This window comes from Kogia breviceps, chromosome 2 (assembly GCF_026419965.1).
Source record: "Kogia breviceps isolate mKogBre1 chromosome 2, mKogBre1 haplotype 1, whole genome shotgun sequence".
NCBI classification, from domain to species: domain Eukaryota; kingdom Metazoa; phylum Chordata; class Mammalia; order Artiodactyla; family Physeteridae; genus Kogia; species Kogia breviceps.
Window position 1 is genome coordinate 112,959,873 of NC_081311.1, and position 26,605 is coordinate 112,986,477.

General features: G+C 35.2%; 1 protein-coding gene across 7 annotated transcripts in view; it reads right to left on the minus strand.

Moving 5' to 3' along the window:
• Window positions 1-26,605, minus strand: part of LRP1B (LDL receptor related protein 1B) — a 1,895,525-nt gene that overhangs the window by 956,251 nt on the left and 912,669 nt on the right. For all 7 annotated transcript variants that reach the window (XM_067025946.1, XM_067025948.1, XM_067025945.1 and 4 more), the window contains one exon: window positions 19,684-19,846. In XM_067025946.1, the coding sequence (XP_066882047.1) occupies window positions 19,684-19,846 (163 nt within the window). The remainder of the gene's footprint in view (window positions 1-19,683; window positions 19,847-26,605) is intronic.

Consider the following 26,605-nt stretch of genomic DNA (forward strand, 5'->3'; position numbering starts at 1 on the left):
TTCCAAATGACACTGGACAAGATTTCCCTTGACTCAAGTTTCACTGATGTAGTTGTACCCAAATAGAAAACGTTTCGTCACCTACATTCAAAACATATTGCTAAGCCAATTTTCTTTAAATTCTCCTGAATTTTTTCCCCTGGGAGGATTATACAACTGGCAAGTTTGAATCTTAAACTTTCAGATACTTTTGAACAATACTCAGTGGAGAGAATAAAAAAAAAAGTATTTTGGAAGATGATGTTGGCATGTATGGCGGGGGGAGTGTAAGTGTGTAGTTCTCAGAGAAAAGTGCAAGTTTTTGATTTTAACTTCTCTGTAATGTGCTGACTAATTTAGCTCAGATCATCTGAATATAGTTTCAATTTATGGAGCCAGTAACTATCAAAAATTTAAGCCACAAAAATATTAGAAAAACTGCTCAATTCACCAGAATTCTGTTTTTGATTAAAGTCTGAGTTTGTGACCAATGTTGTTTTTATTAAAAAAAAAAAAAATAGCTCTGGTGAATGCCACAATTAGAGTATTCAATGACAAGTCTTTATGATGTGTCCTGAGGGGAAAATTTGATTGGTATACAGAGAAAAATTTCAAGAGAGTAACATTTCTTTCTGTGCCATATTCTAAGACAGGAGTTCCACATGTAAACAGGCAAATCTCGGTGTGATTGGGCTGGTCCATCTGTCATGTCTTCACGGACAAGGTTAATTCTAATCACATGGCTGGTTGACAAATTTGTCTCTTCCTCTCTTATCAAGGGAAAAAGAAAAAAAGAAAAAAAAAAACGGTCTGGATTTCTAGATTGGAGAAACTACTCAGCAATTTGTAAGTCCATTTCATGTTTCCTTGTTATGTAAAACTGTCACAACTAGAATCACACAGAGTACAACTAAATTCCTAGTGCAGCATTTTTTATATAAAAACTGCCTGTTGCTAGTACTGTGATTGGCAAGAGCCTCAAGTTACTTCTCTAATGGAAGGCTCAAAGTTGTTCTTCCTGCCCCTTAGCTCAATTAGTGCTAACCTTTGCCTTCCACCAGTAATATGTACTTACTTCTGGCCCATAAATTATGTAAATAACTTATCCTCACTTCCAGATGGCTTTTATATTGTTCTTTTTGCTATGTTAACTTAGCCTGTACACTCAAAGAGGGCAATAAATATTCATGTGTCGTCAGTCAATAAGTCATTCACAGATTCAATAAATATTTATGCCAGATAGTATTTTAGGTAATGGAGATATAGTGGTAAATAAGGTATGATTCATACTATCAAGGAATTCACTATATATATATATCATATATATATCAGACACAACAGGCAAAGTTATGCTGCAGTAACAAACAACTTCACAGATCAATGCCTTAAAGTAATGGTTTGTTTCTAGCTGGAGCTACATGAAGGCCTTTGAGGATGTCTTCATTACTATCATTTAGATTCTTAGAGAGATGGATACTCCCTTTCAATGAATGCTTCCATAATTGCAAAGACAGGAAAAGGAAATGTGGTAAATCACACACTGGCCCTATAAACCTCTGCCTATAAGTGACACACTTCTCACACCTCATTGGCCAAAGCAAGTTACATATGCATATCTAACACTCTGAGAAAGCAGGACTTCCTAATGAGCATAGGAATACAGGATCGTATTCATCAATGTACTATTTTCACCACCTACGTCATGCTATGAAATTGTCAGTTGGTACTATATCTACAGTAAAATATTCTATTTAAGTTCTAGCTTATAGCCTACCTAATGAATGTTTCTTTATTTTCTTAGAGCTATATGTCACCAAGATCACACTTTTTTGCCTCATTTTCAGTCCTATCACTCAATCACTCAAAACAATACATGATACTGTTGCCATGTATGCTGGGGCTTCTCTAGTCTCGGGCTAGTATCAGTTCAATATCTTTTAATATTCCCTTCCTGGTTATGCATTATCCTTGCTTGATGCCTAGACTCAGCACATTGTGTACAACTAGGTTGTTTCCGTTTCTACCTTCTATTTTACCAGAAGTTATCTGACAGCTTGTATCTGTTGTAAGTGATGTGCATTAAAACAAGATTGCTCTCCATCTGCTAGAAACTGAAGCAGTGGTTTCTATTGTAACTATGTTTAGGGAGAAAATGAGTCAGTTCCTTAGAGTAGCAAAGTGCACTGTGCAAGGCAGTGAACTATTAAGCAATCATACTTGATCACTATTGAAATTTAAAATCCTGAACCACAGAATCATAGACAAAATTTTGCAGTTCATATTGTCAAAAGAGAAAAGGTCATGAGAGAAAATAATATCAATGAATAACAGCAATAATAATAACAATGTTAATGTTTTGTTATGAAATAGCAACTTTTATGTGGATCCTCTTTATTTAATTGAATTCCTTCTGTCCAGCAGTTTATAACTAATCAGGACCACTACAGCAAGGTTTTCCAGGTTCAAATCCTGACTTAATTACTTGGTAACTGTGTGACACTTAGTATTTTATCTCTCTCCATCTCAGTTTCCTGATCTGTATAACGGGTATAATAAAAAATGCGTATTTCATATGTTTTTTGAAAAATAAATGGCTTATAAAAAAATATGGCAGATAGGGTAAACACAAAATCTCCAAAGTAATCATAATAGACATGGTGCTCAATGACATTTTGTTATAAATATCCTCATTAGGGCAAAGTTGGTTGGAAAAGATGAAACATATGTAAGGAAAGAATAGGAAAAGAATAGGAAAAACCTTCTTCTGATTACTAATTAATCTTCAGATGTGTGTGTGTGTGTGTGTGTGTGTGTGTTTGTGTGTGTGTGTTTCCATTTAAAATCACTGGAGGTTTCCCAAAATTCCACAAATGACGTGCAATGCAAAGTTTCCCAGGACAGCAGAAATAATTGACATGTTTGAGGATAATAGCACTATCATTCTTTCTGCATTGCTTGGTACAGCAGAATGCAGGAACAGAAATTACAAGGGCAATAGCAACAGAATTACAGCTGTTATGTAGTAAGGGAGAGAATCATTTAATGCATCAAAATTGATAACAGGAACCAGCAAGTCTGACATCGACTAGATTCAAATGTAGGAGAGTAGAGACAAGGTTTGAGGACAGGTAGGCACAGAAAAAAAAGAGTCAAAGTTTGAACAGAGAAAAACTGTTGCTACTCTGGCTAAAGATGGTATTAATATTACATTCATGATGGATTTTTAGTTACCAATTATACAAACTTTTAATTATAGGGTACCTATATATCATTTGTGAATATATCTACCTATTCCTATTCCTATTAATTAGTATATAGCAATATCTATTCCATGATGTAGGTTTAGATCTTCTCTTCCAAAATTGTGCTCTTTTTTTTCAAATCTGCTGTTTGCTTTATGAAGAGGTATGAGGACTAAGTAAACCCAACAATCCTGAAATGGTAGATATGAAAATGAAGCTCATGTAACTCACATAAGTCATTTCTGCATAGGGAAATACCCTTTTGGGGGCAACCAAGCCATCAAACCTAGAAAATGACACCTGGGTGTGCAGCATGGGTGAGTCAGCTAGTCCTTTCTTAGGCTTAAAATGTGACTCTCTCCTCATTCTGCTTTCTCTGATAATCCCTCATCATCTGATTTTTCTCACTGCTGTTGCTGCCAGCCAGTCTCACATTGAGCTTTAACTATAGATAAAGCCAGTTATGAGGCCACTGGCCCTCTCAGCCTCTAAAGCTATTTCTTTCTCAAATTGTAACCTGAATGGTAAGAAAAGTGCAAGTGAACTACTTTCTACTCCACAAAAAAATGTTAGTATTTACCCACCTCTTTTTTCTCAGCCAGTACTAGCAATTATATGTTTAAAATTGAGAGTAAATACTCCTCTCAGACGTCAGCATATTAACAAAGGCTGACTATGCATTGGAAAACAGAGTCCCATTATTATAATCATGGAAAGAGATGGAGGGGGAGATTACTTTCTTCTGTCCTTGTAAGTTGTACATGTAGGGACACAATCCAAACATTCTTTAATTGTACTCCTGTGGCTTTATAAGACCTAATGATGCTTTCTAAAGGTGTTTGGTTTCTATTTAGGGGGTAGCTGAGGCAAGAAGGGAGACTTGGGCTCTCCCACAGTTCATAGCTTAGCAGTATACAGAGACCAGAGAAGAAAGGCATTTTTGGAATTTGTAATGGAATGAGAACATGGAAGTCCTAGATGTCAATACTAAAGTAAAAAAGACAGAATTATTCTGAAATTGTCATTTGTTTCCTGACTGATCTGCAATTACAGTCATATAATCACTCACAACACAGTTATTTTTCTCTTTCTTTAAAAAAAATTAATAGACTTCATTTTTAGAGCATTATGTTTATAGCAAATTGAGTAGATAGTCTCCTTTCTTTCTCACTCACAGTTCCCCTATTAGTAACATTTTGTATTAGTGTGTTACATTTGTTACAATTCATGAAAGGATATTGATGTATTATTATTAACTGAACACATAGTTTACTCTTTGTGTTGTATAGTTATTTATATGGGTTTTGGCAAACGCATAATGGCTTGTATTCACCATTATGGTATCAAACAGAATAGTTTCCTTGCCCTAAATATTCTCTTTCACCGGGCTTCTCTGGTGGCGCAGTGGTTGGGAGTCCGCCTGCCCATGCAGGGGACACGGGTTCGTGCCCTGGTCCGGGAAGATTCCACATGCCGCGGAGTGGCTGGGCCCGTGAGCCATGGCCGCTGAGCCTGCGCGTCTGGAGCCTGTGCTCCGCAAAGGGAGAGGCCACAACAGTGAGAGGCCCGCGTACCGCAAAAAAAAAAAAAAAAAAAATTCTTTCACCTGTTCATCCCTCCCTACTCTCCTGCCCCAACCAGTTTCCCTTTCTCAGAATATCATATAGTTTCTTCCTTTAAATTTTCAGCAACCAATTCTGTGTCATTTCTATTCATCTTCATGGAGTTGATACATAAACAAATTTACAGGTGCCCCATGTTGAGATATAAAATTCTCACACTGCATATTCCTAAGTGCCATTTCCCTCAGGGCTGAGTATTCAGTTTTCTGAACGAATGCTGGCACACCATAAACCCCCATCTACCTCATCTTAAAACTCCCTAGCTTAAAGCTGATTCATTGCTGGCACAGAGCAGTGAGTGGATAAGCGTGTAGGCTACTGAGTGACATTGCTAGTTTGAATCCTTACTGCAGTACTTACTAGCCCTTTAACTCTGGGCAAATAATTTACCTCTCTCCAAGATTCATCTTTAAAAGAAGATAGTATTACTAAGTATCTCACAAGACACTGTGAAGATTAAGTTGATCAATGCAGAGGAAGTGAACAATGACTGGCCCAAAGTAAACAGTCAGTAACATTGTTGTGGATATTAATCTCTTTCTTTCTCTATCTCTGCCTCTCAAAGAAAAATGGACCCTATCAGAACAGCAAATTCCCATTTTGATGTAAAACAAGAAAAATAAGATAAAGAAAAACTAGTTAATTGACTCTACTTCATATGCAAGAGTAAAATAGTTTAGTGTTTATTTAGGTAAATGACGATAGAGTGACTCAAAGTTCTGGGGTACTTGAGGTAATATATGAGAACATGCGCAATAAAATCAGCTCCATCATGGAGTTTACAACAGCACAGATGAGCTCACTATGAACTCCCTGTGGTGTATTCACCATCAATTCGAGCTTGAAATTGACTTATTACTGGCAAAAATAAATATTTCTAGTTCATGTGGGGAAAACGGGATTTTGGTTTTAATTACAATTAATCATACTTTAGCCTTTAATCCTATAGATTACAAAACAAAGAATTTTTATGAGCTATTGATATGTACTATTATTCATTTTAATATAGTTAATGTTAAGAAATACATTTAAATTATTCTTTAAAGAAAGCAATATTAAGCTGTCTGATACATGAAATAACTCTATAAAAATTTAATTAAAAAAAGTCATGGCTTACATTTTTTTTTCTTTATTAAGTGAACTTAAATTTATGTATTACCATGTATCTGTTTATTCAGTTCAGTTACTTGTCTGAAACACATACAGATCAAAGAGTAAGAAGATCTAAAAGAAGGCAGTGTCCAGCAGCTAGTCTAACTAGTAATTGCCTTATCATCAATCACCTAAACCTTTGTCTCTCTTATTTATTGGGAAGTCACTAAAGATCTTGACAGTTTCTTTCCCTGTGGAATAAACTAGGACTTTCTCTTTAAATTTGGCAAACTTCAAGATCAAAACACACACTTGCTAGCCACAGTTTCAATAATTGCCTTGGTAAAGTGAGTATCACCTTCACTGATGTTATTGATGCAGTTTTGACTGCCATCTTTGTCATCATCATCATCATTATCATCTCCATTGCCATCCTTATCTAGTATTCACAGGGCTTTGATAAAGAACCTTAAAATATCCATCAGGAAAAATACAATTTTACTCTCAAATACAGGAAAATTTGCAATCCACAGCAAATATTCTCATGACATTGAATACATGCATCTCTCTACCATTCTTACTGAAATTATCTGTTTTGCTTTCCAGTTTTTTTTTCTCCCAACAGAAACTTGATTATGTTCAGATAGTCATTATTCCTCATATCCCCATCACTACCAAAGTCCACACGACTCAGGGGAAATTGAACCCACTTTCAGATCTTGGGGTGAATTCTGATTAATACAAATCCAAAGAGCATATGTGATTCCCCCAGCCATCAAAACTGCTCCAGGTATAAGAAAGCAACCTTATGTAGCCATTCAGAATGAAGTAATGGATTTTTAGTCCATATTTAGGGGCCAGGTTTCTTTCTCTTTTTTGCTGCATGAGAATAGGAAGCAATTTTTCCTTAGTTGCTGCTGGCAGCAACCTTGTGACCATGAGGGAAAAGGAACTGGGGTGTGGCTGTGGATGGCAAAGCAGACATAATGGAAGAGATGTGGCTTTCTGATGATGTTTAGGTATCAATTCAACTAAGTCTAGATGTAACCAAGCTTGCTCTTCTCTGGCCTTCCTCTTTTTTTTTTTGGCCATGCTACATGGCTTGTGGGATCTTAGTTCCTCAACCAGGAATTGTGAACCTGGGCCCTTGGCAGTGAAAGTGTGGAGTCCTAACCACTGGACTGCCAGGGAATTCCCCTCTCCTGGGCCCTTGGCAGTGAAAGTGTGGAGTCCTAACCACTGGACTGCCAGGGAATTCCCCTCTGGCCTTCCTCTTTAGTGAGAAAACAAACTAACTTATTTAAGCCAGTTGGAGTTAGGATTTCTAGTGTCAAAAGTATTCTAAAATGTACTGAACCTTATAATACTATATTTATACTATTCAACTGCCTTCTTTTTCTCTTCTACCTCTAGTGTTACCCTCATCAATACTTCATTTTGCCCTCCACTCTTGGGTTGAATTTCTACAAACATTACATGTATTTAGAGTATGCACCAAAATAAACAAACAAAAAGGATAAATAATAGTCTAGTGTGTATCAAATAAAATCTAAGACACTCAGTCTGGAAAGACAAGACCTTCCATGGGTTGGGAGTGGTAGTGAGATCTTAAGAAACACAAATAGAGGAAGAAGACTCATTCTGATGTCTGAAAAGAGTGAAAATAAAATCTCACGGTATTTCTAGCCCTTTCACAGGAGAGGGTGCTTAGGTTCTAGGAATATGGCACCAGTTATTTAGTGAAATTTTTCCAATGTAGAGATGCCTATTATTTCACTCATTGACCAGGGTATAATCTACTTGTTTCTCTGATTATATATCAGCCAGGCAAATTTTTAATAGATGATTTATATTTGTGAATGTCTCAAGAGGAAAGATGAATTTAATAAAAATGACTCATTTAAGGTAAAGCAATAAACCTAAATTCTGAGCATTCAGGGGAATATAAAACACTTTGGAAAAAGATGAACCCACTCAATTTAAAATACCTTTCAGAAACAAAGGCTTTGAAATGCTAACCTGATCTACATCTAATTTGTTTCCGTAACCAAAAAACAATATATATATATAATATATATTATATATATATACATATATATTATGGAATCAGATAGTGATTACAATGGCAGAGACAGTCATCTGTCAACCAGATACCCACCCCCATTTCCAAAATCTGAAGTGGTTGATAACTTCTCAGCTAGAAACCATGTTATCTAGCTCCCTTGCCTCCAGATGTGATTAAATGACTAGATGTCACTTTCAGTTTTAAAACAGCAGATGTGCCTTTCCTTTCCCATCAAAAATCAGAAGATTCTGAGGCCCTGAAGGATATAGAAACCACAAAACAAAAGGAACCTCCTGAATCAACACATGGAGAAAATCTGCCTAATAAATAGGAACACTGGACTCTAACTTGAGCAATCAAACAAGAAACACATTTCTATTGTGCCATCCACTGAAATTTATAGTACCAAGTTTTACCACAACAAATTCAGAAGTTGTTACCACAAGTATAGAACTACCTTAATAAGAATCTAGACTGCATAACATTGGCTTAATGGTAAGGCAGCAGCAGGAGCGTAATTGTTCAGGACTGAAAATACTCAAGGTTAAAATACTTGACTAAAAAGGTCCTTTGTAAAATCTTGGAGAATATCTTGGAAGGAAAAACGAGTGCTTATTGAGCACTGTGGGTTTAAAGGAAGAAGTTTAAAAGTATAATATTAGTTGTATTAGTTACTGCATGCTTTTTTTGGTAAGATATTAACAACAACAACAAAAAAAACTACCTGTTAGAATCACCTGTTTGATGGCAAAAAATGAAAGGAAAGCCAAAACTGGGGCCTCCCAGGTTTAGAAAAGCCAATTGCTTCTAGAACCTGAATAGTATGAAAACCTATTGCAAATGTCTTTGAGCAACAAAAGCCAATTAAGATTTCTCAAATTCCTTCTGAAGGAATTTATCCTTCAGACAAAAGGTATTTGTTTCCCACTAAATCATTGTTTTCAGGCCTCAAAGTGACCACTAGTATGCTGAAAGAGAACACCAAGAAAGTGAGGTGGAAAGAAATAATTTGATAATTATTTCTAAACTATAACCAAGTGTGGTTATTGATATATAGAAGTAATGGGAATCAAAGAAATAAAAAAAAATCTACTAATTTTCAAGGGAATTTGTAACTTCAAAAGCTAAGAGCCTAGCTTACAAGATCCTTTGTCTCTTCAAACCTTAAAGCAACTTGAAAGGAACAACAAACAATCTGTGAAATACCCCCAAGGGAGAGGATATTCCCCATTGACAACTTTAGATGTAGTATTCAGCACAGCAGACTAGAAAGAACCTCCCAGTGGAAGCATAGATAAAGGAGAACAATGGGCAAGGGGAAGTGTTTCAGGGAAAAAAAAGTTTTCCCTGAAACATTCCCTGAAACAGAACGTCTTCACTTTACTTGCCTGGCAGACTCCATTACTGCTCTGTCCCAATGATTACTGTCTGCTTCCTTCTAAATGGATTTTTTTTTGCTATTTTATCACTAGTCCATCAATTTATATATCTTGTCTTTTGGTTCATACTTTGCTGTACAACAAGGAGCAACAAAAGGACTCGATAGAGAGGACTGCACATCACCTATGGATCCTCTACTTTGACTTAATTGTAGTGGATTCTATGTATGGAAAGAAGAACGCATATGGATATTTGGTAACAGAAGAGAAGACTTTGGCTGAGATGGAAAAGTATTCATTGGAAATGTACGCTCCCACTTTCATCCTATGGTGTTGTCATGGGCAAGCAGCTGCATGTCCTTTGCCCACTTTTGAATTGGGTTGGTTTTTCTGCTATTGAGTTGTATGAGTTATTTATATATTTTTGGATATTAACCACCTATATATATTGTTTGCAAATATTATTTTTTCTCATTCTGTAGGTTGGCTTTTCACTATGTTGAACATTTCTTTAACTATTTAGAAACTTTTAAGTTTGATATATTTCCACTTGTTTATTTTTTATTTTGTTGCTTGTGCTTTAGGTGTCATATTAAAAAATTGATAGCCAAGACCCATGTCAAGAAGTTTTATTCATATGTTTTCTTTTAGGAATTTCATGGTTTCAGGTCTTACATTTAAGTCTTTAATCCATTTTGAGTAAATTTTTGTGAGTTATATAAGATACAGGTCCAACCTCATTAGTTTACATATGAATATCCAATTATCCTAGCACTATTTATCAAGGAGATCGTCTCTTCTCCATTAAGTATTCTTGGCTCCCTTGTCAAAAATCTGTTGACCATATATGCTTGGGTTTATTTCTGAGCTCTCAATTCTGTTCCATTGGTCTGTGTCTATTTTTATTCCATTACCATGCTTTTTTGATGACTGTAGCTTTATAGTAGAGCTTGTAATCAGGAAGTGTGATGTCCCCTGCCTAAGCACAATTTTTACAAGTGCTAGCAATTATCTAACTAAAACCAAAAGAATACCAAAGACTCTCAAGATTTGCCTTTTCCCTTTGCATGATTAAAAAATATCTATATATTGAGTAAAAATCACTTGACATTGGAAAACATTCACTTTGACCCTAAAAGCCAGATTAATTTCTCCCAAATCAAACCACTGACAGTCTGGCTGAACGGAAAATATCAAATTTGGTGCAATATCATGCAAGGCTCAGCAGTTAAGCAGAACAAAATTTAACTCAGCATAAAAGCTGAATGTTGTTGTTTTTACTTTTTGTTCTTGGTTTTGTTTTTTTTTTTTTAGTTTAATGTGATTATAATGTATATGGTAAAATCCTGAATTTATGCTATGTGTTCAAGTACTTATTTTATTGTTTTTAAATTTTGTCCTTTCCTTTGTGGTGTTTAAACCAAGATTCTCTCAAAAAACATTTTTTTTAGTAACATTTATGCCCAATCCATTATTTATCTCAGAAATGACAAATAAATTACTGCTTAATATTTTGTTTATTATCTATAAGCTTGGGGGGTAAACTCTAGTAACCGTATCTCCTGACTGTAATAGTTGATATTTGATGCATAACTCTGCTATATTCCAAGCTCCGTAAGAGAATAGATTATATCATTATCTTTGATGCCCTGATCAAACCTGAGTGCTACAGGAAAGTTGTCCATTTATTTTCAAAAGCAGTAACACTGGCTTATTACTACCTCTTGTTTTCATAGAACTTTGCATGTAGCAAACAATTAGAAATAAATTTTAACTACTTGAAAATATAAAATTATTCTTTTCTAGTAACAGCACAACTTCTTCCAGTAGGTAAACTACTCTTTGGCGAGAGTAAGAAAGCTTTCATGCCACCTTAGAATCATTTAATAAGTGAAACAATAATTTACTTAATATTACCCCAGTGGCTTAGAAATGTTCACATAGCTTACAAAAGTGTTAGAAAATCTGATAGAATAAAAGCTCCCATCAGCTTCTTAAACTATATCTTTAAAGACATAGTGGAGTGCTATCCACAGTGTCCCCACCCCAGCCTCTTCATACTGTAGAAAAAGTTACAGAAAGCAAAGATACAAAAAATCAACTGTAATTTGCCTTGAAAAGTGATAAGAAAATTTTTCCTCAGAATGAGTTTTAACAATCTTGGCTAAAAGGAAATGGAGGAACTCTGAGAAGGTGAAATGAAGGGTTGGAAAATAGTATTTGTACATATTCCAAATATGTTTAGCTAAGTGAAAAGAGGTCCCCCAGTGCCTGAGAAGAACAAAGGGCTGCACATGAGAAAGGACTACCATAATACAGTGTCTGTAGAAGATGTTGGTTCATAATCCATTTTTCATTCTTTTATGTTATCATATATTCACTCCCATGTCGCACTGTCTTTCACGTGCAGATGGTAAAAATTGTCTATTGCTGTCTCATTTAGGTTGGCATGTACCCAGTTGTGACCAAGAAGACACGAGGGAATATCTGCTTTGGGAGCTCTTCCATACCCAAGGAAGAAATAATGCTGATTTTTAACTGAATACCATGTTTCTACATGGGATCCCTGAGACTTCAGTAGCCGTCTTATGACCACAGGGGTATTAATTTGAAAAGCACACACTGAAGATAACATCACAGAATAAAGAGGTAGGAGGAACCCAGGTGGTTAATGCTATTGTTGAGCCACTAAATTAATCAAACCAGGGACTGTCCTAAATCTAGATTTTTAGGTGAAATAATAAATTCCTTCATAATTTAGTCTGTGCACAGCTTTTCTGTTACTTTATCTATTTGAGTGGTCAGCATTAATCAGTGAGAATTCAGAGAAGATATGTCTTTAATAGGGAGTGGCTAGAAGGCTGGGAAGACATTAAGTATAATTACTAGAAATAAATTCTTAAACTCAGTAATTTAGAGATAAGTTTAACAAACACTGAAAACTTACAGAGTAAAAAAAAAAAAAGAGAGAGAGACAGAGAGAACAGCAAAGAGAACAGAGATGTAGAATGTTCTGCATTATTTTGACATTGTGAACGATATGACTCAAGAACACACAGTGGGAGTTAAATCAATGTGGGTTAAGTTTCCAGTAAAGGCTGTACTGAACATAATAAATCACTCTTAGTTGTTCTTCCATATTCCCAGGCTAATTATAATATAATAGAATAATCATTTGTAACTGAAGGAGACAGTAATTAAAGGCAATGCCATACATAAACCTCCACTTGAGGAAATGTCTGTGGAGGAACTTGGAAAGAGGTTGAACATAGAGAAAATTAATTAATGAGAAGAAAAAAATTAACTCATATAAAAGGCAGTTCATATGGATTTATACTTTTGAATGTGCCTCTGAACCACTAACTTTAGGCAAAATAGTGCAGACCATTAAACACATAACTATATTCATATTGCCTTGCCTTTTCACATCGGTAACTTCTGAAAGGAACTTTGGATTGAAAAGTGGCAAGTAATAACTCTCCTAAGGCACTTAGTAATTTGGCCTAAAATAGGTAGATGACAATTTCTTAGATAATTCTCTATTCTAAATCCAAGATTGTTAGAATCACACAGAGAAGGGAGTAGTAGTGTAAAATGGGGAATATGCACATAGATATTTAGATAGCTTATAGATAAATAAAAAGATAGAAATATAGCTACTGCTATAATGATATCCACTTGAATTTTGATATAGGTAAGAAAACACATAGGTAAAATTTTTGAAATAATTAATACAAATTTATAAGACTAAGGTTGTTTTCATTATACTGCATTAATCACCCACTGAGTATAAGGAGAAGTGGACAAGTAACTTCCTTGGCATTCTCTTACATATAAATGAATTTGGAGGTCTGCCCACCTGAGTACTACTACTATCTTCAGGACCAAGACTGTCTCAAAAATAAATTAACAGACCAAAATATACTTTTAGCAGTTCATTTTGTTCCTAAATCTTTAAAAAAGAAAAAAGAAAAAGTTTAAATACAGGATGCACAAAAGGGAAATTACAGCAGGGCAATACAGAAATTCAGGAGAATGATTATGGAAGCTAATAAAATGTTTCCATGTTTTTCTGAGTTTTCTTGTAATGAAGAGGAATATACAAGAAGATACTGAGAGAAACTGAGTTTACATTATCTTCAAGAAATATCTCTCTCCTTGAACAATAGGGAGTTGCATCTGATTGTGGGAATGAGACATGGCTATATTGCAATGGTGAAGGATACAGGAAATATCTATCTAATCTATCTATCTAGATATAGACAATGTTTCTGTGTGCAGTTATGTGGGCATGTGTAGAGGGTAGTTCTTCCTTAAAAAGTCAGGACCCACAATTTGCAACATATCAAAATATGAATATGAATTTCAAAAGATTAGGGGCAGTCATGAATTGTAGATGAGCATCCAACCCTCCAAGACTGATACTTCCAAGAGGAGAAAACAATACATAAGGGGATATCTTTAGATACTTCCTAGTGTTCAAACCCATAGAAACTTCAGATTCATCTGAATCCTCAAATCAGTAGATAGTGGTTAGTTGTAGGGGTGCAATCTGTAGCTTTGATTTGCCTACAGTGTACAGTAGTACTGCCTTACCCATGAGGGATACATTACAGGACCTCCAGTGAATGCCTGAAACCATGGATAGTATCAAACCATATATATATATATATATATATATATATATATAGATAGATAGATAGATAGATAGATAGATAGCTGTCCCTCAGTATTTATGGGAGGCAGGTTCTGGAAGCCCCCATGGATACCAAAATCCACTCTCTTACATAAGATTGAGTACTACAATAAATATAGTCAGCCCTCCATATCCAAGGTTTCAACCAACCATGGGGTGAAATTTCAAGTTGAATCCATGGATGTGGGTCCATGGTTAGTTGAATTCTTGGATATAAAACCCACAGACACAAAACCTGCAGATATGGAGGGCTGACTGTATGTGTTTCCTATACATATATACATATGGTAAAGTTTGATTTATAAATTAGCCACAGTAAGAGATTAGCAACAATAACAAAATAGAACAATTAGAACAATACATTATATAACACCATAATGAAAGTTTGTGACTGTGGTCTCTCTCTCTCAAAATATCTTATTGTATAAATATAATGCCTTTTCCATCTTAACTAACCACTTATGCACTGCAGCCATAACTTTTGCAGGTTCAGGCATAACAGCAAAACTAGCATGAATTTCTTTTTCCGTCTTCACAATTTCATGGATAGAAGATTTGTTCTCGCCATACATATTAGCATAGCACCTTGGCATTTTTTTTTTTTCTTTTCGTATTAAGTTGAGAACTTTCACCTTTTCATTTAAAGAAAGCACTTTATGGCTTCTCTTTTGCATATCCAAATTCAGCATCACTGATTTTGTGCTTTGGGGCCATTATTAAGTAAAATAAGGGTTACTTGAACACAAGCACTGAGATACTGTGACAGTGAATCTGATAACGTAGACTACTAAGTGACTAATGATCAGGATACACCGGACAAAGGGATGATTCACATCTCAGCAGGGACAGAGCTGGATGGCACTACACTACTCCAAACACTGAGTCATTTAAAACTCACAAATTAGTTATTTATGGAATTGTTTCATAGTTCTGGACCATGGTTGACCACAAGTAAATAAAACCACAGAAAGCAAAACTGTGGATAAAGGGGAACTGCTGTAGCCCGACGGATTTAATAGCCAAAACTCTGCAACAATTCTACTGTCCTACTGCAAGTGCCTAGTGAGTGCAGGCTATAACTTGGAACCTGGGCTGGCTCTACGGGCCACTTCACGGACGCGAGGAATTTGGTATCTATCCCAAGGCTCCCCTTGTTACAAAACTTCTTTCATGGTCATAGGCAGACCTACTTCATTTTCTAGCTTCCAACATTCACACAGCATCTCAGATTAGAATTTCATTAGTCAGTCCTGCTCCTTGATAGCTGTTAACTTTGATTCTGTTTTTAATTTCTCAGCCATGACTAGTTTCACCAACAGTGGGGATCCAGGCGGGTGTTGAGAAAGGGCTTATTACCTTTTGAATACTGTCAATCACTCCTGTGTGAATTCAACTTCTGAGACTTAAGTTTCAGTCCTCCTCTGCCTCCTGGCAGACGGACTGCCTTCATAAAGAAAAGACAACACACCTTTCCCCTTAATACTGACATGCAGTCATGGATTCACAAATAAATCCTACAGATCACTCTGCCATTCATTCTCAACAAGTGAAAAGTCCATCCTACATAGAAAAAGGGTATACACAGTACTTGGAACATAGTCAATTTCTGCTGTTTCACATGATATGGGGGATTTCCCTTCTCCCTCAATTTGGCCATCTCACATAACTTTACTGAATATGAGTTCTATACATGGTACCTCAAGTCCCCCAAAATATTTTCCTCAAATTTTCAAATCCAACTTCATCCCTAAAAATATCTCTTCAATTTTACTCTGTTTTTCTAACATTTATAATCCTTAGGATTAATTGATCGTCTCTTTTGCAATAGTGTTGTAACGATTTGATAATTATGGTGAAATGTATTCTTGTATCAAGTTTAGTGTGATGATTTTAATTTAATAGGAAACTTAGAGCCACACCCTAGAACCAAAATTGTATACTAGTTCTACTCCTGTCTTCAGTTACAACCCTCATCAGACTCAAACACTATATGGTTTATTACTGAAAACATTTAATATTAAAAAATGCAGTTCAACTGACAAAGGTAACTGTGAAGGGATTTTATTCTTTACCTTTATCTTTTGAAAGACCTTGAAGGTAATCCAAACATATCTTTCACAACATAAATTATGGAAATGGTTTCCTCTGCTACTTTCTTCCCTATACCTACAGTTACTCTGTACTTTTTATCCTCCAGCATCACATATACATTTCATCTTTACTCCCAAGCCATATCACTTTATTTTCTCATTTCCCCTCCTTTTACTTAGTACTTGATTATATAATAGATTTAGTCTATATGAAGTAAGCCATTTAAGAAGCATTTGTAGTAGAAAGAGAATTGGGCTGGAAGTGAAAAGATCATCTTTAATGAGGTGGAATATTGGTCTCATCACTCAATTCACAACAGTATTGTAAGTGTTGGAAAGATTAGTAGTTATTTTTGAGGCAACATGAAAAAGAGAACTTCACATATTCTACAACTCAAAAAGTATTAAAGTGCGTTATATATTTGGCATTATTTAATCCTCACAACAGCCCTTTAGTGAATTATCACTATTCATATTTTTAAGGTAAGAAAATAAAGATACAAAGAGGCATCCAACATCACACAGCTAGTAACTAGGCAGGATTTGATCCTAGGGAGAGTGATTTCAGATTAAATTTGTAATCATTAAACAAGCAGAGCTCTAATAACAACTACCAGAAAAGCTATTTTTGATATTGGTTGGACTATAATCTCTATGCTATCTTCAAACTCTAATGACTGTATAGAAATAATTTTAGAAAGTTCTTCAAGAAACCACTGAAGAAAATATTACTAAAATTTGAAATGAAGAAGAAGATCTCAAGAAATATCTCAAGAAAAATAGCCTGAATTAATGAGTCAATATAAACATCATGAAAACAAAGAAAGTGAATACAAAATGTTTATAAACAATCTCTTCCTGGCAAATTTGGATTGGAGCCTGGCCCAAGTCATACTGATAGTCTAGAGAAAATTACTAATCTATATTCAACCTGTGGAGAAGTAAAAAATAAATTTAAAAATTTTAGAATGATAATATTGTAAAACTTCTTAGAGTAAAAGGGAATAGGAGGTTGAGAAAAGTAAAAAGTACAGCCAAGTAGAAAATATTTTTTTTCAATGCAGCCTGTGGGGAGGTAAGGCAAACCTCCAGCCATTTCCATACCTATTAAGGTCAAGCTCTAAGAGTCGGGTCAGACTTTTAAGACATTCTGATGTTTTCTGAAGTTATAACAGACAGAGCCAAAGAAATATACCTCAGACGATTAGGAAAAGGTGGGAGAAATTTCACTGGTGGTGCATGTCCCCTTTAGTAGGTCATGCAGAGTTGTTCTAACCTCAACTATTCAAATTACCCTTGAGCTCCCAAAAGTAGAAGTTAAAGGAAAAAAAAAAAAAAAAAGAAAAGAAAAAACCTGCTGTTCCTTCCCTAGATAGATAGCATCACATTAACCCTAGCCAAATTTCTGATACAGTATTAAGAGAAAAATAAATATTTTTTAAAAAGTGTTCTATTACAAACAGGATTATATTTATAAAAGAGTAGAGCTTTTCCTCCTCTGATTCCTAGAATTCGGGATTGAAAAACAGTGATAGACAGAGAAAACTCAAACAAAAAAATTCCAAAGAACCTACTGTGATAAATGATACATGACAAAATTACACTTAAACGGTTACTAGGCCCAAAGGAATCCAGCAGAGAATAAGCACAAACAGTGTGAGGGTTTTCTACTCCTAATTCCTTTCACAAAAATGACAAAATATGGTTCTTTCATGTAATGACAGGGAGAAATAGGAAGCTTGAAAACATAAAACATGTTTCTTTTCAGAAAGGGAGACGGTGTCACATATATTATATTTCAGGTTGGCAGTTTTATTTGAAAAGGGTCTCTGGATCTTTGTTTTTAAGAATGGGGAAAGATTGGGGCTTCTCTGGTGGTCCAGTGGCTAAGTTCCCAATGCTGGCGGCCTGTGTTCGATCCCTGGTGAGGTAACTAGATCCCACATGCCACAACTAAGACTCCGCACAGCCAAATAAACACATAATTTTTTTTTTTTTAAAGGAAGGGGGAAGGATAAGAGTGGTATAAAAACGGGAGAAACACAATAGCTTCACCTCAACATTTCTGACAGACAAGACTATCTAAAGGCTAATTTTAAATTCAGTTAGCACATCCAGGGAAAAACACACAAGCAAATATATTTCTAAACAGAATGCCAAAAGAATGTTGTTAGCACATTTGTAATTTTCCAGTTCTTCCTTACTACACTTAACCAACACCCAAACAAATCAGTTTAAATACAACTTCTCTTACTCATGTCTTTTGAAGCATCACTGCAGTCAGATTGAGTCAAGTAACCATCTGCTGCAAATACAAATAGAGCTACATTCAAGAATTATATTACACAGCCTTCCTAGCAAAGCTCTTACGTGCAAGCTGTTCTTGTCAAAATCAGAACCATTGTGATGATGCATCTTAATATTCAATCAGACTTTAAGTAAAGAGTGACAAAAGTCCACATATGGATGACAGCTGTTTCTTCAGTAAATATTTTCCCACTTATTGAATGGGGACTTATGGCAGTTTAGGATATGTTCCATCAGACATTTCAGCCTGAACTGCTTGGGGACGATTAAAACAATAACAAGGATAATATTTTAGTTTTCAAATCTTTGCTACAACTTACTTCTGAAAAAAGCACCAGCTCTTCCAACTAAAGTTGTACACTATGCCATTAATTTGAAAGTATCCTTTCCCAATAGTTACTGGTAAAAACCTGGCTTTATAGAACTTTATATAATACCATAGTATTTGTAAAATTAAAGCATAATTCCTATATTAATTTTATAATTATATGAACAGAGTTATTGGGAATTTAAACATGTGTACCTATATTTTGAAAAATTATGAAATATTATAAAAAGATGTATGAGCCTATTAGCTAAAAGAAGTTCAGATAAAATAAGTCTTTTTAACCAATAGAGTGGTTTGCAAAATTGGAAAGTCAAAGAAAAAGTGAAGATGGATTCTGATGATTAATTCAGTAGCTCCATAGTACTATAGTGTTTACACATCAGTCATTAGAGAAAAAAAAACTGGTTTTGATTAACAAAGACAACCTTAATGTTTTACTAGTACCCTTGAACATGTATTATGCCCCTTTCATAAATCCTAAATGTTGTGTTGGAGCTAAATTTGTTAATAGTCCATCTTTCAGGTAGTATTTTTGAAGTCTGCTAACCACAAGGTGCACTGCTAAATAACTTAAGTCTCCTCTCCTTAACCTAAAACTATGCTGAGGGTCTTCTCTGGCAACCCCAAAGCAATTCTTGGAAGAGTAGTGGGTTGTCTGTGTCTTAGGTTAGCCCTGCAATAGTGATGTGTTAAGGAATTGGTATGGCCCAGCTTCTGAATAGTAGATTACAACTTCTTTTTTTCCTTCCTGCAATGCAACTGTTCAAATAAACATTAAAAACATTTTATGAGCCTGTCATCTTATATTCCACAACTCTTGTCAGACTGATTTTTTTAAATGGAAATTATTTCAGATCAAACACTATAAAGAAGAATTTCTTACCCTGCTATTGGATCTACTGCTATTGCCTTAGGATTATGAAGTTCCAGGTCAATCAGGGTGACACACACAGATCCGTTGTAATTACACACAAAGATCCGGTCACTGACATGGTCCACAAAATAGAGATTTCTGGTGAGCCAGTCAATCGCCATTTGTTGCACATCTGAAAAACACACACACAAAATCACTGAATCACAAGTGTGAATCTAGTATCATAAACCAAAGAGTACATAAGTCTGCCCAAACCACCAGAGGATATTTCAAAAGTACAGGTAGTTTTATGATTTTAAAAAAAAACTGCAAGAATAATTTCTTGCTATGCCAAAGTAAGTAAGTAGTTATTCTGTAAAATAAGGACTACAACTTGGTACCTTTCTTCTTGCTATCTAAGGACTGAGGATGACCTAGATAAAAGGACAGGGAGTTTCTAAATCCTGAAGAATAGGTATTTACAATAAAATATTTCTCCTACTTTTTGCATTTGTCCAAATAGTTCATTTAACCCAATGGACATAAGTGGTTCAGTGACACAGCTAAATGCTTTAGCAGTAAGAGGAGTAAATACTTTTTGTGAACTAAGGTAAACCCTTATTTTCAGATCCTCTTCTATTAAAAAAACAAAAAGGAGAGGTAGAAAAGGAGAGCTGTAAATACCTTTATTTACAAAAAGTATCCAATACTTGGAAATAAAGCAAAAGGAGGAATAATATGTTCTTTTGATGGCATATGTAGGCAATGTAAAACAGGATTGCTCAAAGGCTGATTAATTCTCTAGAAGAGCACTGTTGAATACTACTTTCTGCAATATTGGTAATATTCTATTATCTATGCTGTACAAGAAAATAACGACGAACTGTGTCTAGTAAGCATTTAAAGTGTGGCTAGTGTGACTGAAAAACTGAACCTTTATTGAATTTCACTTTAATTAATTTAAATTTTTTAAAAATGAGGAAGCTAGTGACTCAGATGGATGGTGCAAGTCTAGAAGAATGTATCTGTTTTTTTTTTTTTTTTTTTTTTTTTTTTTTTTTTTTTTTTTTTTTTTTGTGGTATGCGGGCCTCTCACTGTTGTGGCCTCTCCCGTTGCGGAGCACAGGCTCCGGACGCGCAGGCTCAGCGGCCATGGCTCACGGGCCCAGCCGCTCCGCGGCACGTGGGATCTTCCCGGACCGGGGCACGAACCCGTATCCCCTGCATCGGCAGGCGGATTCTCAACCACTGCGCCACCAGGGAAGCCCTGGTTTTGTTTTTTTTTAAACATCTTTATTGGAATATAATTGCTTTACAGTGTTGCATTAGTTTCTGGTGTATAACAAAGTGAATCAGCTATATGTATACATATATCCCCATATCCCCTCCCTCTTGCGTCTCCCTCCCAGCCTCCCAATACCACCTCTCTAGGTGGTCACAAAGCACCAAGTTGATCTCCCTGTGTGATGCAGCTGCTTCCCACTAGCTATCTATTTTACATTTGGTAGTGTGTATACTTCAATTGCTACTCTCTCACTTCGTCCTAGCCTACCCTTCCCCCTCCCCATGTCCTCAAGTCCATTCTCTACATCTGTGTCTTTATTCCTGTCCAGTGCCTAGGTTCATGAGAACCTTTTTTTTTTTTTTAGATTCCATATATATGTGTTAGCATATGGTATTTGTTTTTCTCTTTCTGACTTACTTCACTCTGTATGACAGACTCTAGGTCCATCCACCTCACTACAAGTAAGTCAATATGTGTCACCTCTTCTTTATCCATTCATCTGTTAATGGACACTTAGGTTGCTTCCACGTCCTGGCTATTGTAAATAGTGCTGCAATGAACATTGTGGTACATGACTCTTTTTGAATTATGGTTTTCTCAGGGTATATGCCCAGTAGTGGGATTGGTGGGTCGTATGGTAGTTCCATTTTTAGTTTTTTAAGGAAGCTCCATACTGTTCTCCATAGTGGCTGTGTTAATTTACATTCCCACCAACAGTACAAGAGGGTTCCCTTTTCTCCACACCCTCTCCAACATTTATTGTTTGTAGATTTTTTGATGATGGCCATTCTGACTGGTGTGAGGTGATACCTCATTGTAGTTTTGATTTGCATTTCTCTAATGATTAGTGATGTTGAGCATCCTTTCATGTGTTTGTTGGCAATCCGTATATCTTCTTTGGAGAAATGTCTATTTAGGTCTTCTGCCCGTTTCTGGATTGGGTTTTTTGTTTTTGTGATACTGAGCCGCATGAGCTGCTTGTATATTTTGGAGATTAAACCTTTGTCAGTTGCTTCATTTGTAAATATTTTCTCCCATTCAGAGGGTTGTCTTTTCATCTTCTTATGGTTTCCTTTGCTGTGCAAAATCTTTGAAGTTTCATTAGGTCCCATTTGTTTATTTTTGTTTTTATTTTCATTTCTCTAGGAGGTGGATCAAAAAGTATCTTGCTGTCCTTTAATAACTCACAGAGTGTTCTGCCTATGTTTTCCTCTAAGAGGTTTATAGTGTCTGGCCTTACATTTAGGTCTTTAATCCATTTTGAGTTTATTTTTGTGTATGGTGTTAGGGAGTGTCCTAATTTCATTCTTTCACATGTAGCTGTCCAGTTTTCCCAGCACCACTTATTGAAGGGACTGTCTTTTCTCCATTGTATATTCTTGCTTCCTTTATCAAAGATAAGGTGACCATACATGCGTGGGTTTATCTCTGGGCTTTCTATCCTGTTCCATTGATCTGTATTTCTGTTTCTGTCCAGTACCATACTGTCTTGATTACTGATTACTTGATTTGTAGTACAGTCTGAAGACAGGGAGCCTGATTCCTCCAGCTCCATTTTTCTTTTTCAAGATTGCTTTGGCTATTCTGGGTCTTTTGTATGTCCATACAAATTGTGAAATTTTTTGTTCTAGTTCCGTAAAAAATGCCATTGGTAATTTGATAGGGATTGCATTGAGTCTGTAGATTCCTTTGGGTAGTATAGTCATTTTCACAATATTGATTCTTCCAATCCAAGAACATGGTATATCTCTCCATCTGTTGGTATCATCTTTAATTTCTTTCATCAGTGTCTTATAGTTTTCTGCATACAGGTCTTTTGTCTCCCTAGGTAGGTTTATTCCTAGGTATTTTATTCTTTTTGTTCCAGTGGTAAATGGGAGTGTTTCCATAATTTCTCTTTCAGATTTTTCATCATTAGTGTATAGGAATGCAAGAGATTTCTGTGCATTAATTTTGTATCCTGCTACTTTACCAAATTCATTGATTAGCTCTAGTAGTTTTCTGGTGGCATTTTTAGGATTCTCTATGTATAGTATCATGTCATCTGCAAACAGTGACAGTTTTACTTCTTCTTTTCCAATTTGTTCCTTTTATTTCTTTTTCTTCTCTGATTGCTGTGGCTAAAACTTCCAAAACTATGTTGAATAATAGTGGCGAGAGTGGGCAACCTTGTCTTGTTCCCGATCTTAGTGGAAATGGTTTCAGTTTTTCACCATTGAGAGTGATGTTGGCTGTAGGTTCGTCATATATGGCCTTTATTATTTTGAGGTAAGTTGCCTCTATGCCTACTTTCTGGAGAGTTTTTTTATCATAAACGGGTGTCAAATTTTGTTGAAAGCTTTTTCTGCATCTATTGAGATGATCATATGGTTTTTCTCCTTCAATTTGTTAATATGGTGTATCACATTGACTGATTTGCCTACACTGAAGAATCCTTGCATTCCTGGAATAAACCCCACTTGATCATGGTGTATGATCCTTTAAATGTGCTGTTGGATTCTGTTTGCTAGTATTTTGTTGAGGATTTTTGCATCTATGTTCATTAGTGATATTGGACTGTAGTTTTCTTTTTTTGTGACATCTTTGTCTGGTTTTGGTATCAGGGTGATGGTGGCCTTGTAGAATGAGTTTGGGAGTGTTCCTCCCTCTGCTATATTTTTGAAGAGTTTGAGAAGGATAGGTGTTAGCTCTTTGTACCTGTTTTTGACTTGAGTATTTTCTATTTGATCAGAACTACACTGTGAAATTTCATGCTAACCTGTTGATATTTATCTAGTAGAAAGGATAACCCCCAAAATTCTAGTCTCTTAGCCTGTGAGGCACTGACCATTTTTATACCTAACTACAGATCTCATTTAAACATTCCTTTTCTTTAATATGCCTAGAAGCATTCAATTACACTAATGCTCTTAGATCACCAGTATTGGGCTGGTTCTCCCAATAATGTCATACATAAATTTCAGGTCCATATTCATTCCTGAATTTTATGACAGTCATATATTTATCTACTGAAAATTATAATTTGATACCTCCTTGTTTGAACTTAATATGGATCTATGATTCATTGGCTAAGTAGAGTTTCTTTCTGTAATCTGAACCTAAATGCTCTGCTTGCTCTATGCTTCAAAAGACTCTTGATAACATGTTGCTACATGAATGATATTCTTTCAGTAAAAAACTAACATAGATGCATATGCCATCATTATATTCATAATGGTACATGTATATTGTCAAAGCAAGGTAGAGAAAGCAGAAATTCTGTGGGAATTTCTATCAGTCCCTACAAGGGCAAGCAAAAAGTAGATATTGCAGTTTACTGGATACAGATTGCTAGTCTATCAATTATAATTTCATTTCTGAATTATACGGTCTTTATGGAAACATAAGCATTTAAATGTTCCACAAAGTACATGAATCAGTTCAGCAGCCAGGAGTTTAACATTTCTGAACTATTTTTTCTGTCTCCAGAAATGTGGAAATGTATACTTAGCTTTGTTTTTTATTCCCTTTGCATTATCATAGCAGCTAGAGAACAGAACCTACTGTTTCAAATGCCATTTCAGATACCTAGGGTTCAGATAAACTATGTGCCAAAGTCCATTCAATGACCCATCTCTCATGCTAGGCATGCAGTTGGTTTCACTTATGCAATTGTAAATTCAGACAAAAGAGCCATTTGACAGCATTCACAACTTCTTTCAACTCTGTATGGCTGCAGAAAGCTGCTCTGCTACTGAAACAATAGGTATTGTTAACAACATCCGAGTTTGAAGCGGCAAGGTCTCACTAAAGAACCTAATAATTAGCCAAACAGTAACTGTGGGAATTGGCATTGTTTCCTTTTCCTATATTTGAAGTTTCTATCTGCTTTTAATGTGATGTTTATTGAGATTAGAGAATTAAAGCAATTAAACAAAGAGTTCCAGTAAGCAAGCCAATAGATAGATAGATAGATAGATAGATAGATAGATAGATAGGTGACTTGAACATTTTAGGAGAATTTTACATTACAAAATTGTCTCTAAAATTTTAGTAAGACCCTTATTATTTTACTGTTACTAGAAAAAAAATTACATGTGTTCCTGTTATTATGTTTCTCTAGTTGCCTGTTATTCATTCTTCAATCAAAAGTGCCCAGGATTTTGCCCACACTGTTCTTTTCAAATAGCTGCTTTATGGTCATTCAGAATTTCTTACTTGCCAAAAGCAAAGTTTGCTTTTCTGTTCATATCTACAACATCTGAAAGTATTGACCACTTCCTTCTGAATCATAAAATAATCTAAAGATCAATATTGATAAACTTAAATTACAGTGAAAAAATATTGAAAGTATTATGAAACTTGTTGAAGTATTATGTAAATATAAGTAACTTTATCTTTTTAAAACCCAATATATGTTAGGTGTAAAAACTTAAAGTTGTACCCAGTGGAAATTAATTTAAAAATTCAAGGGAAAAGTTTTAAAAAAGAAGATACTTATGATAATCTATAATTGGATAAAAAAATGTTACATCAGCTTTTTCATCACATCATAAGGCAAGGGATTAATTAACAGAATTGGTGAATGTAGAACTTAAACACTTTTGATTCACTACAGTGCAATACATGCTCAGTGTTATGGACTAAATTGTTTTGCCCCCCAAATTCATATATTAAAGTCCTAACGCCCAGCACCTCAAAATGTGACTATATTTGGAAATAAAATCTTTAAAGAGATTATTTTATAAAAATGAGGCCATTAGGGTGGGCTCTAAACCAAACTTACTGATGTTCTTATAAAAAGAGATTAGGACATACAGAGACAACACCGGGGCTACCTGCACGTAGAGGAAAGGCCATCAGCAAGCCAAGGACCGAGGTCTCAGAAAGTCCAAACCTGCAGCACCTTGATCTTGGACTTCCAGCCTTCAGAACTATGAGAAAACAGATTTCTCGTTTTTGAGCCACCCAGTCTGTGGTGTTTTGTTATGGCAGCTCTAGCTCAAGTATTATTTCAAGTATTATTCAGTAGAGTAGTTTATGCCACAAAATAATTGAGAACAAAGTCAAAATCTTGCTAAGAACAAATATAAAAGGAATGTCTGCATGTGTGTTTAATGTCATACTGGACCACTGTCTAATAGGCCCTTTCAAAGACTGTTTATTTCCTCTAGGGCATATACCTTTGTTAAATTTACAATTTAATATTGATTAGGTCCCAGTCTCTATGAATTTAAATATTAATGTGTAGATTGATACATTAAAAATAATTTTTGTCCAATAGAGATACAAATGATTTCCATCAGGTAGTAAATATAACCCCAGTTTTACTGTCCAGTATGACATTAACTAGTTTTATATCTCATTTTATAATCTTAATTCAGAATTTTTTCTTTTACTGATTGTAAATACTTCAGTCTTTTCTGTACTTCTTTGAACCAGATTTACCATCCTGCTGGTTCTCTTATTAATGAACTAAATAATTCCTTAATATACGTTCATTAAATATTTTTACAAGTCATGTTTTTAACTTTTTGAAAATTATATATTGACAAAGTTGAGTACTTGATTTTTCTTTAATTATTTGCTATATTTAACTAGCCAGAAATAGCAAATATAAACGTCCACAAGATTAACATAAATAGGTAAAACCTGTTAAGAGGGATTAGGACAAACCTAGACGATGAC